At 40.0% G+C, this 15,956-nt stretch overlaps 1 protein-coding gene across 3 annotated transcripts in view; it reads left to right on the top strand.

Moving 5' to 3' along the window:
• The window catches only part of Pik3c2g (phosphatidylinositol-4-phosphate 3-kinase catalytic subunit type 2 gamma), a 302,408-nt gene that overhangs the window by 221,543 nt on the left and 64,909 nt on the right, over positions 1–15,956 (top strand). For all 3 annotated transcript variants that reach the window (XM_035448879.1, XM_027429943.2, XM_035448878.1), the window contains 2 exons: positions 12,559–12,748; positions 13,192–13,313. In XM_035448879.1, the coding sequence (XP_035304770.1) occupies positions 12,559–12,748; positions 13,192–13,313 (312 nt within the window). The remainder of the gene's footprint in view (positions 1–12,558; positions 12,749–13,191; positions 13,314–15,956) is intronic.

Genomic DNA, 15,956 nt, shown 5'->3' with positions numbered 1-15,956 from the left:
CTACACAACAGTCATTAAAGGCTAGGCTCACAACCAAAAATATAAGAGAATCACTCTTTCTTAATCCTCAAGAGTCAAACAAGCATATTTTAGCCTAAGGTTTCAGTAGAACACAATTTTGTTTTTAGATCTCATGTGTCTATTCAGATGCCAGGATGAACAATCAGGGATATTTCCTAGTCCACATTCTATCTAGCACAGAGAACTTGATACAAAAGGTCCAGAAATGTCTGTCATTTGTGCCTAGGTTTCCTTACAATACGAAAACTGTTTCCTATGGTCTATTATTTGAATAATTTGAATTTGTAAAATTTGCATTATTTCTTCTTTAAATCCTTAAGGAATAGAGTATTTTTTTTAAAAAAAATCTAGGTCAATTATAAATGATAAAGAAACTTAGGCAGAGCATTTGGGATTTAAATAAATGTTAGAAATTATACGTACCACTTTACAATCATCTTTGAGTACACAAAACATACTTGGTCTAGAATTTCCCAAAGATAGCAAGATCCAAAAATGGTCAAGTCTCTTACATAACATGACATAGTGTGTATACATGACCTACAGCATGCTCTTATTTTCCTGTGGTCATCTCTAGATTACTTTTATAGTGATACAACAGAAATGGTAGATAGTCTTACATTATAATACACAATGTATCAATTACTATACAGATACTTTTACACTAAAAAAACGGAAATGGTGCATAACCTACTGTGTTATTCAGAGACTGATGGCAAGAGGGAAATGTCTGTCTATGTTCTGTACAGAAAAAAAATGTATTTTCAAACTATTTTTAGCCTGTGGTTAGTTGAACTTGTAGCTCTGGATGGTCACAGAGAGAAATATTCAAGTGTACTTTTGTATAAATCCTATTGTCCTCTTTAGCTTCTTCTCTAACATTACATGGATTTTAGAATTTAAAAAGGAAATGCTAGGGAAGGTCTCACCCTCCCTGGGGAGCAGAAAGCATATAGGATGGGTAAGGCATTAGTTGGGGATAGCAGGGGTTGAGGGGAGGGAGAGGGATCTGGGATTGACATGTAAAATAATTTTCTTTCCAACCAAAAGGGGAAAAAATTAAAAAAAGGAAATGCTTATTCACAGAGAAAGAAGCAAGTTCTGCAATGAAGTCATCATGGATATTTGGTGCTTCAGTGGAGATCATTATACACATGGGAGTGGGTACATAGGCGTGCACATGCGCGCGCGCTCGCACACACACACACACACACACACACACACACACACACGCGCACGCGCACACGCACGTGCACACGCACACGCTCACACACACGCACACACACACTCACACACACGCACACACACACACACTCACACACACGCACACACACACACACACACGCACACATTAATTATATATTGAAGTTGAGAGAGGTACATAGAGCCTCCATGTTTACATTCTTTTATCCTCTTCCTTTGTTCCGAGATTCTCAAAGCCTTTGTGCTGCTGCTTATTCTGGAGTAATTACCAAGTTCCAGATTAAAAAATAAGACAAGGGAATCCTCCCACTCACTCTCACCAGGATCACAGCTGGGGGGAAGGGCACGAGTGAGGACTGAGCCACACGATGGGTACCCTTATGGTCACCCTAAGTTCCCACAGCCTCCCTACACTGTTAGCATCAGGAGGCCCCCTCTCCGTCAACCATGCCTGAGACTTGGAAGCCAGCACTGGCTCCTTCTATCTGGATGTCTGAGCAACACTGATTGCTTCCCTACCCCTGGGAGTGTGCATTCAGGTCAAGACATGATTGTAAGTATTTCAGAGGATGTTGCATGCTGTGAGGCACTGAAATTTATATTGTAATTAAGAGCATAGCGAGGAAAAGGAAAATCAAAGTGGCTTGCTGGCCACCAAGGTTTTCTTCACATCGCTGCCAACGCCTCTCTCTTCCCCAACTCCCTTCTACCCCTTCTTCAGGAGGAGTGCAGCTGAATGGAATCAACAAAGTATCATGACTCAGGCCCCTGCAAATTGATGCTTTCATGGAATATCTCCGTGAAGCCCACTGTGAGGCAACAAAGGAAACCATCCATTAAAATCCTGTGCAAAGGGGTTATTTCAGAACTGTCAATCACTCTCAACCCTCTTCTTAGCTGTCCTTGGAAACAGATAACCTTCCTCACAGATGGACCGGAATGATGAGGAAAGATTCTACCACCCACCTCCCCTCCCACAGTTAGACAGTGCTTTTCACGTCATTCTTTCCCCTCTCCAAAAGTGAGAGGAGAAATTGTCCATGATAACCAGAGGCCCCTTGGGCCTGTCACGCAGATTCTGTGATTCAGACATCATATAATCTACCAGTAGTTCTTCGGCTAAAAGCTCACTTGAAGCAATGCAAAACTTCAACCTCAAAGAAGAGATTGTGAAAGATAATCTGGCATGTGAAAGATAAATGGCATGCACAGACTCAAACAGTAAGACAGCAGTGTCAGAAACCGACAGGACCTATCTGGTGTCAACCAGAAACAGGCTTTCTTTATCTTGTTTATCATGATAAACTACTGATTTCCTTACATTCTCTGGTATAAGGTCCCTCACTCACATACCTGTCTTTGTTCTTACTGCATGGGTGCTCTATAGGAGTTTCTGTGGAGCTTGTTGCTTGGGTCTTGTTATAGGCACAGAGTCATTTCTCTCACAGGCTTAGGAGGGACCATTGTGTAGAAGAAATGTGGGGGCACCAGAAGAGATGACTCTGAAGAAGATGGAAATGTTGATAGCCTCTAAGCAGCATGCACCTGGACTCACATCTTAGCCACAGTCCCCTGCGCCAACCACAGCTATAGACACAACACAGGGGATGCTGGTCCCCCTCCTTCCCCCTTTATCTCATGGCCAGATAATAAGACTGCATGCCTAAAGGCATCCAAATATAGCCCCCTGCTTTTGTAACTGCTTTCTCCCCAGAACTGAGCAGAAGAACACTGTATGGGGTGTAGACCCCTGGGTCCCTTTATCATTACATTTAAATTCTTTCTTAGTGTCCTACAAATTGTCATATTGTAAACCGTTTCATTCCACAAACAAGGATCAAGGTCTCCTCTATCTTAGCTTAACTGCCAACACTTACAGACATGCACACTCACATGGAGCAAACAGAACTTGGAGAAAGTAACAACCAAGGTGCTCAACTTTTCTTAAACCCAGGAAACAAAGTCAAAGAGTATTCCCAGAATTCCTTCCATCCCTGTGAAAGCCCTTCACAGTTTTTTAGTATCACAACTGGTAAACCCCAGTAATTTTCTGAACCCTTGCTTGTTTTTTTTTTATTTTTATTCTTTAGCTGCCAGTATAACAGCTTTTACAATGCATGTACTTCCTACATTTGGAATGATGTGTGATAGCTTAGTTGCTTGTCTGAATCTCTGCAGTAGGAACATCTCTGACAATTTGCCCAATTTGCCTAAATGTCAAGTCAGGATAAAATTAGCTGTTGAGCAATAAAAGTGGTATTTGGAATTTTCTGGAATACTCTGAGTCTAAAGGCAAAATGTACTGGAAAAGTTTAGCGTAAGAGTGAAGAAAAGGAAGTGTCACCCCAGATGACAGCGGTTCACAATGACTGTCACCTACACAGTTGCTCTATGCCTCAGTTCACAGGCAACAGAAGTCTTGAGCCTGTGCACTTCAAAGAGCTGCCTATTCTCGGACAACCGTGTGAAAGTTACATACCGCCAATTCTAAATACATATTTTCACATTTTAAAGAGTTCTGTAACTTCTATTATGACACCATCTATCGATGTTGAATCTTCTCTATTGTTGCATGTTAGATTTATTTTCCTATTGTGCATAACAATTAATTTCCATATCATCAGTAAAGTAACCTGGCACAGAGAATATGGTCCCTTTACTAGGCCACCTCCGGGTTTCTCCACTCTATTTGCACAGATCTGACCAATTTTTACAAGGTGCCTCCACGAGAAGGTCTTTTCATAGTTGGCCAAGGTGTCTGAGATTCCTGTTTATATTTAGTCAGAAGCCCCTTGTGACATTTATTTAGGAGTCACCAACTCTGTGCCATTCATTCTGAAGACCTGAAACTTCGAGTTGGAAAACAACAAAGACATCTAAGACTTTCTCTCTATGTCTGCTGTGAGAGAGTGTCTTCTGTATGTGGCCGGGAAACTTCAGCTGGGAAATCTCAGCAGCGTGCTTGCCTAAACACAACATGGACATGAGAACACCAACCGACATGCTAGTGTGGATGGGGCGTTCTCCAGCCTTATTCCTGGAAAAGACAGAGGCAAATCATGGTTAGTGAGACAGGAAGAATCAGTCTTCTCCAAGCATAACTACTCATAGGTTATCCGTAGTCATGTCACGTTATTTGTAATCTAACAAATAAACCTTGCCTGAAGATCAGCATGCAGAGCTAAGCCACTAGTTAACCATACACCTAGTTAAGAGCTAAGCTGCTAGTAAGTCACACCCACTAAATCACTAGTTAGCTGTGGACAGCTAACTAACACTGAGGACAGACAGTGAAGGCATACACCTTTAATCCCAGGAATCAGGTGACAGAGGCAGATGGATCTCTGTGAGTTCAAGACCACCCTGGGCTACATGAGAGTGAATCAGTCTAAAAGAGAGTCAGAGATCAGACCTTTAATCCCAGCACTAGAGAGGTGGAGACAGGAGTGATATGGCTGGGTGAGAGAGAAATATAAGGCAGGAGGAACAGGAATGCATTTCAGTCTAGGCAATCTGAGGAGCAGTGCAGTTTGGAGATGCAATCACAGGACACTACTGCCCCTTCTGTCAGAACATTGGTGGAGATGAGAACTCTAGTGGCTGGCTTTTCTGATTTTCAGTTTGATCTCCAATATCTGTCTCTGGGTTTCTGTTATTTGTGCTACAGTTATCCAATTGCAAGAGGTCAGCCCTGAACACATATAAGCAATGCCGAATGAACTCAGTATGTTGTATTGATAAATTTAGATACATGTATATGTCACAATACTAGGTAAAGAATAAAAGGCCATGGATTTGGAAAAGAGTGGGGCTTTGTGGGGGAAGAATTAGAGAAAGGAGAGAGAAAGGGGTGACATGAACATAGTACTCATGAAATTCTCAAAAAATAAAATTAAAAAATTTTAAAATCAGGGTTTTCGATTTGATTCCATTGGTCTATCTGTCTACTTTTGTGCCAATACCAAGCTGTTTTCAGGACTATGGCTCTATAATAGAGCTTGAAGTCAGGGATGGTGATGCCTGCAGAAGTTCTTTTATTGTACAGGGTTGTTTTGGCTTTTTTTTTGTTTTACCATATAAAGTTGAGTATTGTCCTTTCAAGGTCTGTGAAGAATTGTATTGGAATTTTGATGGGGATTGCACTGAATCTGTAGATTGCTTTTGGCAAGAATGCCATTTTTACTATGTTGATCCTACCTATCCAAGAGCATGGGAGCTCTTTCCATTTTCGGGTATCTTCTTTAATTTCTTTCTTTAAAGACTCAAAGTTCTTACTGTACAGGTCTTTCACTTGTTTGGATAGTGTTACCCCCAAGATATTTTATGTTGTTTATAGCTATTGTAAAGGGTGATGTTTCTCTGATTTCTTTCTCATTGTGTTTATCATCTGTATATAGTAGGGCTACTGATTTTTTTTAGTTGATTTTGTATCCTGCCACTTTGCTGAAGCTGTTTATCAGCTGTAGGAGTTCCCTGGTAGAGTTTTTTGGATCACTTACGTAAACTATCATATCATCTGCAAATAGTGAAAGTTTGCCTTCTTCCTTTCCAATTTGTATCCCCTTGATCTCCTTTTCTTGTCTTATGGCTCTAGCTAGAACTTTGAAACCCACAGAAACAGCTGTCCTGAACAAGGCAGAGCTCATGGACCCCAGACCAGTGTCTGGGAGGCCAGCATGGGACTATTCCAGACCCCTGAACATGGATGTCAGTGAGGAGGCCTTGGCACTCTGTGGGGCCTCTGGTAGTGGATCAGTATTTATCCCTGGAGTAAGAAAGGACTTTGGGAGTCCATCCCATGTGGAGGGATGCTCTCTGAGCCTGGACACATGGGGGAGGGCCTAGGCCCTGCCCAGGATGACAAGCTTTGGGGATCCCCCATGGAGGGCTTCCCCTCCCTGGGGAGCAGATGGGGGATAGGGTGAAAGGTTGATGGGGGGGGGAGGAGGAGGAGGAGGAGGAGGAGCAGGGATTGACATGTGAAGCAGGCTTGTTTCTAATTTGAACTAATAAAAAATTTCTTGGAAGAAAACAGATTTTAAAATAAAATTCTAAAGGACAGGGGGGATAAGAAGGAGGGAGGAAGAGGAGGAGGAGGATGAAAGGAGGAGGACACAGACACAGCAACAGCTCTGGACACTCTGATAGCCATGTGGCAGCACTCTTACAGGACACGAAGGGAGTTTGCCAAGACTCAGATTCCACCAAACCAATCGTTTATACACTCGATTGCCCTTGTTTCTTTCTATCTGCCATTAACTACCTTTTAGACTTGTATGCAATCATTTCCTTATTTAGTTAGCAGTAGCAAGGGTATTGCACAGTAATATACTACTTCTAATGATTTGTGTTGCCTCTTTTGATCCCTGAGACATAGCATGCTTTAATCACCAGGTATCCTCCATAGATGCAAGCACTCAGGCTCTCAACCTTGGGGAATGATGTTAAGCCTGTAAGCACAGCGAGCGAGCTCAGAGGAACAAAGTTGACCTTTCTCTAACAGGTGACTTTTGCAGCATACAACTATGCCAAATAATATGAAAAAGGAATCCGGTGCCTAGCTGTTACTGTCCTGACTATGCTGGACGAATGTAAATGCTCGTGAGCTTCAGTGTCTCCAGATTACTAGAAAGACTGTTACAAGGAAAATATCTACCTGCTTGCAGCCATGATTCCCAAGCTATGAGGGCAACCTGTCAAGTCCATAAGAATTAACATGACATTTTATTCAAAGGTTAAAACATGAAATTTTGTTTCGTACGTACACAGATACATTACATACACATGCAACCAGTTATTAGGAGTTCTCAAAAATAAAAGTGTTGCCAGCAATCAGAAGGCTGAAACAGGAGGAAGAGCAGATCAAGGCCAGCCTGAGCTACAGCAAGACACTTTGTGAATAAAATTCATCTTTTATTATGAACACAGAATGTATTGCAACAATTAGTTGTTGAGTACATACTTTAAATTCTTTGTGTGTGCTTGCCTGAGTGTATCTATGTGTACCAAGCATGTGCAGATGCCAGAAGACTGTGTCAGATCCTATGAACTGTAGCTGTTGAGAGTCATCTGGTGTGGGCTCTATGAAACAAACCCAGGTCCTCTGCAAGAGTAGCCATCTCTCCTAATCATTGTTCTTGTAGTATACAGTTTTAAATAACACCATTTTGCATAAAATATGTGCTTGAATATTTTGGACATGTATAAAATAAAATATGTATATATTTGCCATATATAATAAAATAGGAATTGTGTGATGGCATATTTTGTATGCCATAAGTATAAAAAAGTGCTAGCCAGACATTTCAGAAGTTAAAAATTGAATGCTGGATTATTGCTTTTCATCGTGGAATAAAGAAATTGTGACAAAGCTGCATCAATTTATCATTCCCTTGAACTGCTGAGCAATGCAGAAAGCTGGACAATCAACACCCCAATGCAAAAACAATAGTACAATAATCTATTTATCACACACCAGAATCCCTGCAATGAAATGAAGCCTACAATTTAGATGAAGGAAAAATTTGTCCTTGGTGAGTTTGAGTCACTTGAAACCCTTCTGTTTATAAATAATAAAATTACAATGTAAGTAGAAACACAAAGTAACTCATAAAGTCTTCACAGACAATCTTTGGAGAAATATTTCCCTGCAATTATTAAAGAAACTGGTCAGGAAAACATATGTTCTGTCAAGCCACTGAAGCATATAAACAATTTAAACCATGAAAAGAAATTTGCTCACATAGAAATTTTCTGGGGTTGCTTGAGGTGTCTTACATATCACTCTGGTCAACACCCTGAAAGTAATATTCCCCAGTAGCCACTGTGGCTTATCTGGAGTGAAAAAAGGTTTTCCTCATACATGTAAATGTAATTGCACAATTATGTCGTTTGCACAGGAAGTGGTGACTGTATTAGTAAAGGGCTTTTGACCAAGCATGAGGACCTGAATTTCAAACCATAGCATCCATGTAAAAGCTGGTTGTGGTAATACACAATTACATACAAGCACCAGGGAGGCAGAACCAGGAAGATATTTCTTGGGCCTGCTGGCAATCTGCCCAAATTGGTAAACCCCATGTTCAGTGAGATGTAGTCACAAAAGGTTGAAACAATTGAAGGAGATATTCAGTGCTGGACTCTGGCCTTCTCACACACACACACACAAACACACACACAGACACACACTCAGATAGGCACGCACACACGTACACATGTATACTACAGACATATACAGATAGGCATAATTCACATATGCATGCATATCACATACACATATATACTTATACCATACATGAGTAAAACCAGAATATTTAATTTAAAAAGTAATTTGCAATGTTCCAAAAATTGCCATGAAAATCAGAGCTAAAGATTCAGCACCCACCCATGCATACATTGCTAAGGCCTCTTTTGGAGGTATTTGTTTCTGGGGAGAAGAAAATTAAACTATTAATATATAACATTATGTGAAATGACACATTTACGGTGAAGTAGAATACAGAGTATATACATTTTAAGATAGAATGTATTGGGTATGCTGGCACATGCTTGCAATCCTAGCACCCTGGAGGCTGAAGTAGGAGGAGCTTAAGTTTGAGGCCAGTCTAGGTCCCCAAAGCAGAAGCAACAGTCAATCAAAGAAACAAAAAGACAGGGTCTGAAGTTTAAGAAACGCAGTGATTATTGATCTCTTCAGGTTGCTGGAAATATTTGTTAGTTTTTTTTTTTTTCTGCCTACAGGCTATTCCTGAGTAAAAATCAAAGCCTGAACATTTTACAGCATTTACCACACCAGGGAATTCCACACTAATCCTAGTGGATTATTTTCCTGAGTAAAACAAATTTGAAAGTTTTTTTTCCACTATCAAAAATTCATAGCAGAATTAGGACTTGGGAATCAGAGAAATATGAATGGGACTCTTTGATTACAACTTCCTAGATTAGATTACTTTTTGGTGGCGTTGAATCTCTCTTGGATTTTGCTTTTATCCACATAGAAAATAATTTTGCTGCCTTGCTGCCGGATAAGAAGATTATCACGAAGCATTTAGTGAGGTACTTGCCAAAGGACACAGACTTCCTGAGGGCAAAGCTCTGATTGGCTCCATCACCCATGTGCCCCAGTGCACTGAGCTGTGCCTAGCAGGGGAGTTAGGCACTCTTTATCAAAAGTGCTTGGGGTTTTTCTCAGAGCTGGGATTCTTCTGGCTGTAGCTTTGGATCTTTACTATAAGAAATAATCTGCATAAAGGTGAGAGACATAGTCCAGTAATAGAATGCTTGCCTCACATACATGAGCACCACCGCCACTATTACCCAAGCCAAAAAATCATTCTGCATATACTCCTGCTAATAGCACCATTAAACAGAGTAAGTCCTAGAGCTGGTCCGTGTTTGTGTGTGTGTGTGTGTGTGTGTGTGTGTGTGTGTGTGTGTGTGTGTGTATGTGTGTGTGTGATTGTGTGTGTGTATTATACACATGCATACATATACATATACACTATATACATATATCTGCACACACACACACATATATATATATAATATAGATATAGATAGATAGATAGATAGATAGATAGATAGATAGATAGATAGATAGATAGATTCAGTGTTATCTGAATGTATTAGACCTAAGATGCTAGAATACTAATGTTATCAAGGCCAGTTCCTGGATGGATGATATTTAGTGGCAATGTGTGATAACAGTGCATGTAAGAAGAGGTGAAATTTTGCTTCAGAACCACAAGGCATAGGGCTGGAGGGATAGCTCTGTAGTTAAAAGCACTTACTGCTCTTCCAGAGAACACAGTTCAGTTTCCAGGATCTATATCTGGAGGCTTACTGCTACCTGTCATTTCTGCTCCAGGTGATCAGATGCCCTCTTCTGTCCTCCAAGGGCACCTACATACATGAGGCACACACATTAAAGAAAGTAAAAACCACTCACCGGGCCCCAGGTTTCCTAAGATTTTTGATCCCTGCACAATGTGAGAGCAGGGCGCCTACACCCACACAGTGGGAAATGAGAGCTTCAGAACTTAAGATGGATGGTTCATGGTAACTGCTGTGAGGACTGAGCGCACAGCCTCACTCTCGGGAGCCTGCCACCCCAGCACATCAGCGTGCTCCGTGAGCATTGGCTGGGTTGATGAACCAACGAAGTAATGGACAAATACTCATAAATAATGACTGGTAATGTGCTTGTACTGTTACTGCTATTTTCCTGTCTTTAAAGTCAATGCTCTCTACTACAGCATAGACTCATGAATTTATAAGTTCCAAGAATATCATCAAAAATAATGACTAGCATGGAAATGAGTAACGGGGATCAGAGCTGTATTTCAACGATTTTTGGCAAATTTTAACTTCGATTTATGTATAATAATAGGAAATTTTGAAACTTACCCAAAAGGAGCTAGAGACTAGAAAAGATAAATGAGTCTGAACATTGCTAAAGTTAGGGGAAATTGTTAAACATGGCTGAAGTACATTGTTATCGTGGGGGAGCTGGTGAATTGGTTGTAAAGGGGCTGCTGTGTGGGATAAAGTTGATGCATGCCAACCCAGAAATTTCATGCCTGATTATATCTATTCATGTCAAAAACCATTAGCAAGCTCACAATGAAAGGAAATGTAGATAAATATCATACTTCTGAAAGTGAAAAATTATAAGCATTCCCGTTGTCAAGGGAAACAGGAAGCCTCCTCACTCAGAGTGAAACTATGTGATAGTGTTGTGTTCCCTGTTGAACAGGAGAATAATTAAAACAATCCCAAGGGATTAACAAGAACAGAATTTCAGATAAGAGTTCACATAAATGATTACAAGATAAATATTCAAACAGCCACTAAGCAATTAAACTGAAAGCCTTATTTGTCACCTCAACGGAAAAAAGAAATTTAATAAAATCTAGAGGCATTCAGAAATTTTTATGGGATAGAAAGTCATGTCATTCATATCCATTGTAAAATCCTACAGTGTATACACACACACACACACACACACACACACACAAGCAAATCTATGAGAACAATGCCAATGGAAACTGGGAAATGTAACAGAGAAAAGGAGCACACTACTTACTTTCTAATAATGATGGGTTTATACTGCCAGTCATTCAGGGGAAGAGAGAACAGAGCTAAAGGAAGCTGGCAGGTTTTAATATTTCTCGTAGAAGGGAATAAATAGGAAATATCACAAAAGAAAGTATGAGAACTTTATGTTAAGAGATCATTGTATCATTAGAACGCTAAAAATATTCTTTCAGGATCAAATACCAAAATCAAAACAATCAAAAAAGAAAAAGCACAATAGAGTGCTTTTACGTTGTTACAGTAGACTGAATTTTTCTAAGGAAACTTGCAGAGGAATAAAGAGATAAAACAAAAGTAAACAAAAAAATGGAGCCATAGTTTTCAAAATCCTTTACTGAAAAGAGAAGGGAAGGAGTGGTTGTGGTGAGTTCAGCCTTTGGACACTGCGACATGATGTCACTTACAGAGTTCATGCTGCAGAACCAAACAAAGGCATTACCAAAAGTCACCTCCTAATGTTGTATGTCTGTGACTTTGTGTTGGATTGCACATGGGTTACAGGCTGTACACACCTGGTGTTAGGCAGCTTCTGCCCTATCTCACTTCCTAGGTTTAATTTCTGGACATGTGTAAATACTTTAAATGATTATGAGCTGCAATTAATGTGTTTAACATCAGAATCTCTAGAAAATATGAAACAAAATAACCTGTCAATTTTTTATTTATTTTGCATGTGTCTGAATTTCTCTGTGTGTCTGTGTGTGTATGTGTATCTGTGTGTGTGTATCTCTCTCTCTCTCTCTCTCTCTCTCTCTCTCTCTCTCTCTCTCTCTTCTCTCACTCTCTGTCTCCGTGTGTGTGTGTGTGTGTGTGTGTGTGTGTGTGTGTGTGTGTGTGTGTGTGTGCCTGTCTGTGTGTGCTCACTTATGTTCTCTCAGAACTCATGCAAAAATCAGAGGACACCCAGTAGGATCGAACTCAGGTACTCAGGCTCAACGGCAAGCACCATTACCTGCTGAGCTATGTATGTCACTGCCCCCAAACAAACATCTAATAATTGTCAGAATATGATGATGTTTTCTAGCTCACTGAAAGAGTGTCTTCTGTACTTCCTAATTACTTCCAGATGTGAACTTCATATTTAGGAACACAATATTTAATAGCTGGAGTTTGTATATATGAATTTTCATCTCACCCTTCCAAACACAGGCTCATCGGACAAACATCGGGGGCCCAGTTATAAACAAAGCCAGCTGACAGAGGGAGTGTCCCTTACTGTCTTTTTTTCCACTTCTCTAGGAAAATAAAGGAAAGTCTGGAGTGCTTCCCAGTAAAGCTGAATAACCTGATCCACACGCTGGCACAGATGCCAGCCGTAAGCCTTGCCAAACCTGCCCCTCAGACTCTTCCCTGGGAATCCCGCATCCTGCATAAAACCAGGACAATTCAGAGAGTCACAATATTAGGGCTCAGCAAGACACACAGCAATGTAAGTCTAAATCCGCGCCGCAGGGTCTGCTCCACATAGCTGTTAAAGCATGGTGGGTTTTGCTGTGCAAATGGAAAATCATTTACAAGTGGAGAAGTGTCATTAAAGAGAAGTCTTAAGAAATATCAGAACAACCAGAGCTATTAGTGGAGAACCATCAGAGGGAACAGTCCCTACCCTGTGATAGACTATAAATCAAGAGCTAATTAAAGTGTCTGCAAGAAAGGACAGCAGAAATTAGGCAATGTTGCCAGAACATAAAATTGTGGGACCCTCATACATTTTATTTATAGGTAATCGTGGTGTAACAAATTGCATCCTTCAGCTCTGACATTAATTTTTTAACAGAAAGTTTCATTCTTTGCTTAATTTATTAAAAGCCAGTTTTAGGACCTATGGCAAGTTTTATCTCCACCTTCTGATTTTTGCCTGTTTCTCTGCAGCTGTACCTGATGGAGGTGACACTCAGTGACAACAGGAAAATCCTGACCAGAAAGTCATTCGAGCAATTTTCCAGACTTCACAGCCAAATTCAGAAGCAATTCTCATCGCTGACCCTCCCAGAGTAAGGCACAGCCCCTTCTCCATATTTGGCCATCAGAGTTTATCCTTGAGCAAAGGAGAAAATGATGGCTAAGAGATTTCCTGTTTGGGAACAACACTAGGTGTCTGACACATGGCCGTTCTCCCAGCAGAGCCTGAGCAAAGAGCCCTTTGCAGCAGAAAGCAGAACAAAGTTGGCAATTTTCTTTTTTTGCTTCTAGCCATTGATTTCTGTAGATGGGGGAAAAAATCAGAAGCTCTTTCATTTTTCATCACTTACTGGGAAAAATTGTTTTATTTCCCTGTTTTAAAATTTAATCTTCTCAGTTGTTTTCTATAAAAAATGGAATTGAAATTCAAAGTCAGAACTAAATCAACATGCCTACTCTTTTGACGATAAAGTGAAATTTGAAAACTAATGTATAAGCACACATATACACACATAAAAAGGGGATTTCTGTCCTGAGGGCATGCAATAACATCAATTATTTATCCATAACTCTTCCTTACTGTTCTCAAGCCCAGGTTTCCTTACCCAATAGTTACTAAAGTTGCATGATCTAAATGTTATTTATTTCTGAAGCAGTTACAGAAATCACTCTGTTACTAGGGAAAAGATGAACATAAACTAACTGTAGATACAATGAAAACAACTACTATTCATATAATTCGGAATATTTGCTAGTTAAAATGAAGCGTATTTAGGTTATTGATTTTGGTGTATAGCAAAGTTGTAGTTAACTTTAAAATGGCGAGTCCCCCAGAAATTATGATTTTGGCAGTCAGATAAGCCCAATTTTGATTTTTCTTTCATCTGCATTAGGGTTTTTGTTAAGTGAACCAACCTTCAATGTTTTAATGGCTACTTAAGACCTGATCTGCTTTACACAAATGGATTTGCATTTGTTCCTTGATTTAATCAACTTCCAAAACAAAAATACAAGTTGTCAATAGGTAAAGAGATATTTTTGGAAGATTGAAAATATATGTTCATTCTTGTCATAGACATTTTGAAACATGAACATTTTAAATTCCTGGAAGATAAGACATTAGACAGCAGTTCAGGGACAAGAAAGGAAAATGCATTCACTCTGGAAACTTCCATGCTTAGGTTTAGGATATTTTGAGGGGAGACTCAGAAAAAAAGGAAACCCAAACAAACATCTTCAAACTTCAGCTGACAAGTTCAATGTCGAGGGTGGGCATGATAGCCTCTAGCAGTCACGTGACAGTATAAATTCACCTCTGCTAAAGGCTGCCCTCTCGGGCCTCTTGTGTGCTGTGAGAACTTCCAAAGTGTGAGCATACCTTTTTCACAGGCCTCTTCTCAGTTTCCAGCCTCAGATAGGATTCTGCTCTGCACACGGCTGCTGCCTGGCGATGAAGCTAAATTAATATTCAAACCATTTAAGGAACCCACTGAGGGAAGGACATTTAGCCTTGTGTGCCCTGAGCAGCTCCTGTGGGTTGGCTCTCCCACAGGGACCAAGACTGGAGATCATACATATGGATGAAGACAAGGGCAAGATTTCCTCTGACTCCTACATTTACTGAGGGAAGCCCTAAAAGACTTCTGTAAATCCCATCTGAGGAAAAAAACAAATCAGAGAGCCACAGTCAGGAAGGATGGAATTCTAATTAGTCATAGCCTGCAACAGAGGTCTTCCAGCAGAGCCATTTGCACTTGGTATCTTCCAAGAGTACACAGGCATGGATATTTTCTTAGAATGAATGGCTTTCATTAAACTCATTCGCTGGAGAAGGTGAGACTCCTTTCCCTTTTCCTACTGTCCTTCAGGCCTCAGAATTTCGTTGCATATACTCCCAAGATGTAAAAACACGCAGGACCAGACCAAAAGGAAAAGAAAACCCTGGTGTTAGTACTGAGAAAATGAATTACCCTAATTATTAGATCAACTCTATTTTAAAGTCAGGACTTAAAAACACAAGAGATAAACAATACAAAACAAAACAAAATGTGGGTTTTTTTTTTTTTGCCTGCTTTTTGCCTTAACAAAACTGAGAGAGAATATGACAAAGTGTGAGGTAAAAGAGTATAAACATACTTTTCAGAAACTGATGTCAGTGTGGCGTGTGGTAGATGGCCTTCGGGTGGATGGAATGGCATCAGTATGGCCCAATTCCTCAATTCTGTGCAAATAATTATACTTAGAATTTTCAGTGTCTGTAAAACATCAGAAAAGATTGAATTGCTCCATTACACCAATGTGGAAGCTTTGCATATAGATATGTGAGTTATATTTAAGACCAACTGAAGCATTCTAGTTGCCAAGACCATTTCCAAAACTCCTACTATATGTATGTGTGTAATTATTTTTATATTATAGACTAATTACATATTGGTACTAATTTTTATAACTAGTTCCAGACAAAAATAATTTTAATACTTAAATCCTTAGATTGATAAACTGTTTTAAGATATTAAATGTTAGTTACTAGGCAATAATTTAAATATATGTATTTATCCATACTGTACTTCCATGACTTTTTTTTAACAAGTAGCAGGGATTCCAGGTGGTGGTGGCAAACACCTTTCATCTCAGCACTCAAGAGGCAGAGGCAGGCAGATCTCAGAGTTCAAGGCTAGCCTGGTATACAGAGAGAGTTTGAGGAAAGCAAGGGCTACACAGACAAACCTGGTCTC

The sequence above is a fragment of the Cricetulus griseus genome, chromosome 8, assembly GCF_003668045.3.
Source record: "Cricetulus griseus strain 17A/GY chromosome 8, alternate assembly CriGri-PICRH-1.0, whole genome shotgun sequence".
NCBI lineage: Eukaryota > Metazoa > Chordata > Mammalia > Rodentia > Cricetidae > Cricetulus > Cricetulus griseus.
This window is presented reverse-complemented; position numbering and strand designations above follow the sequence as displayed.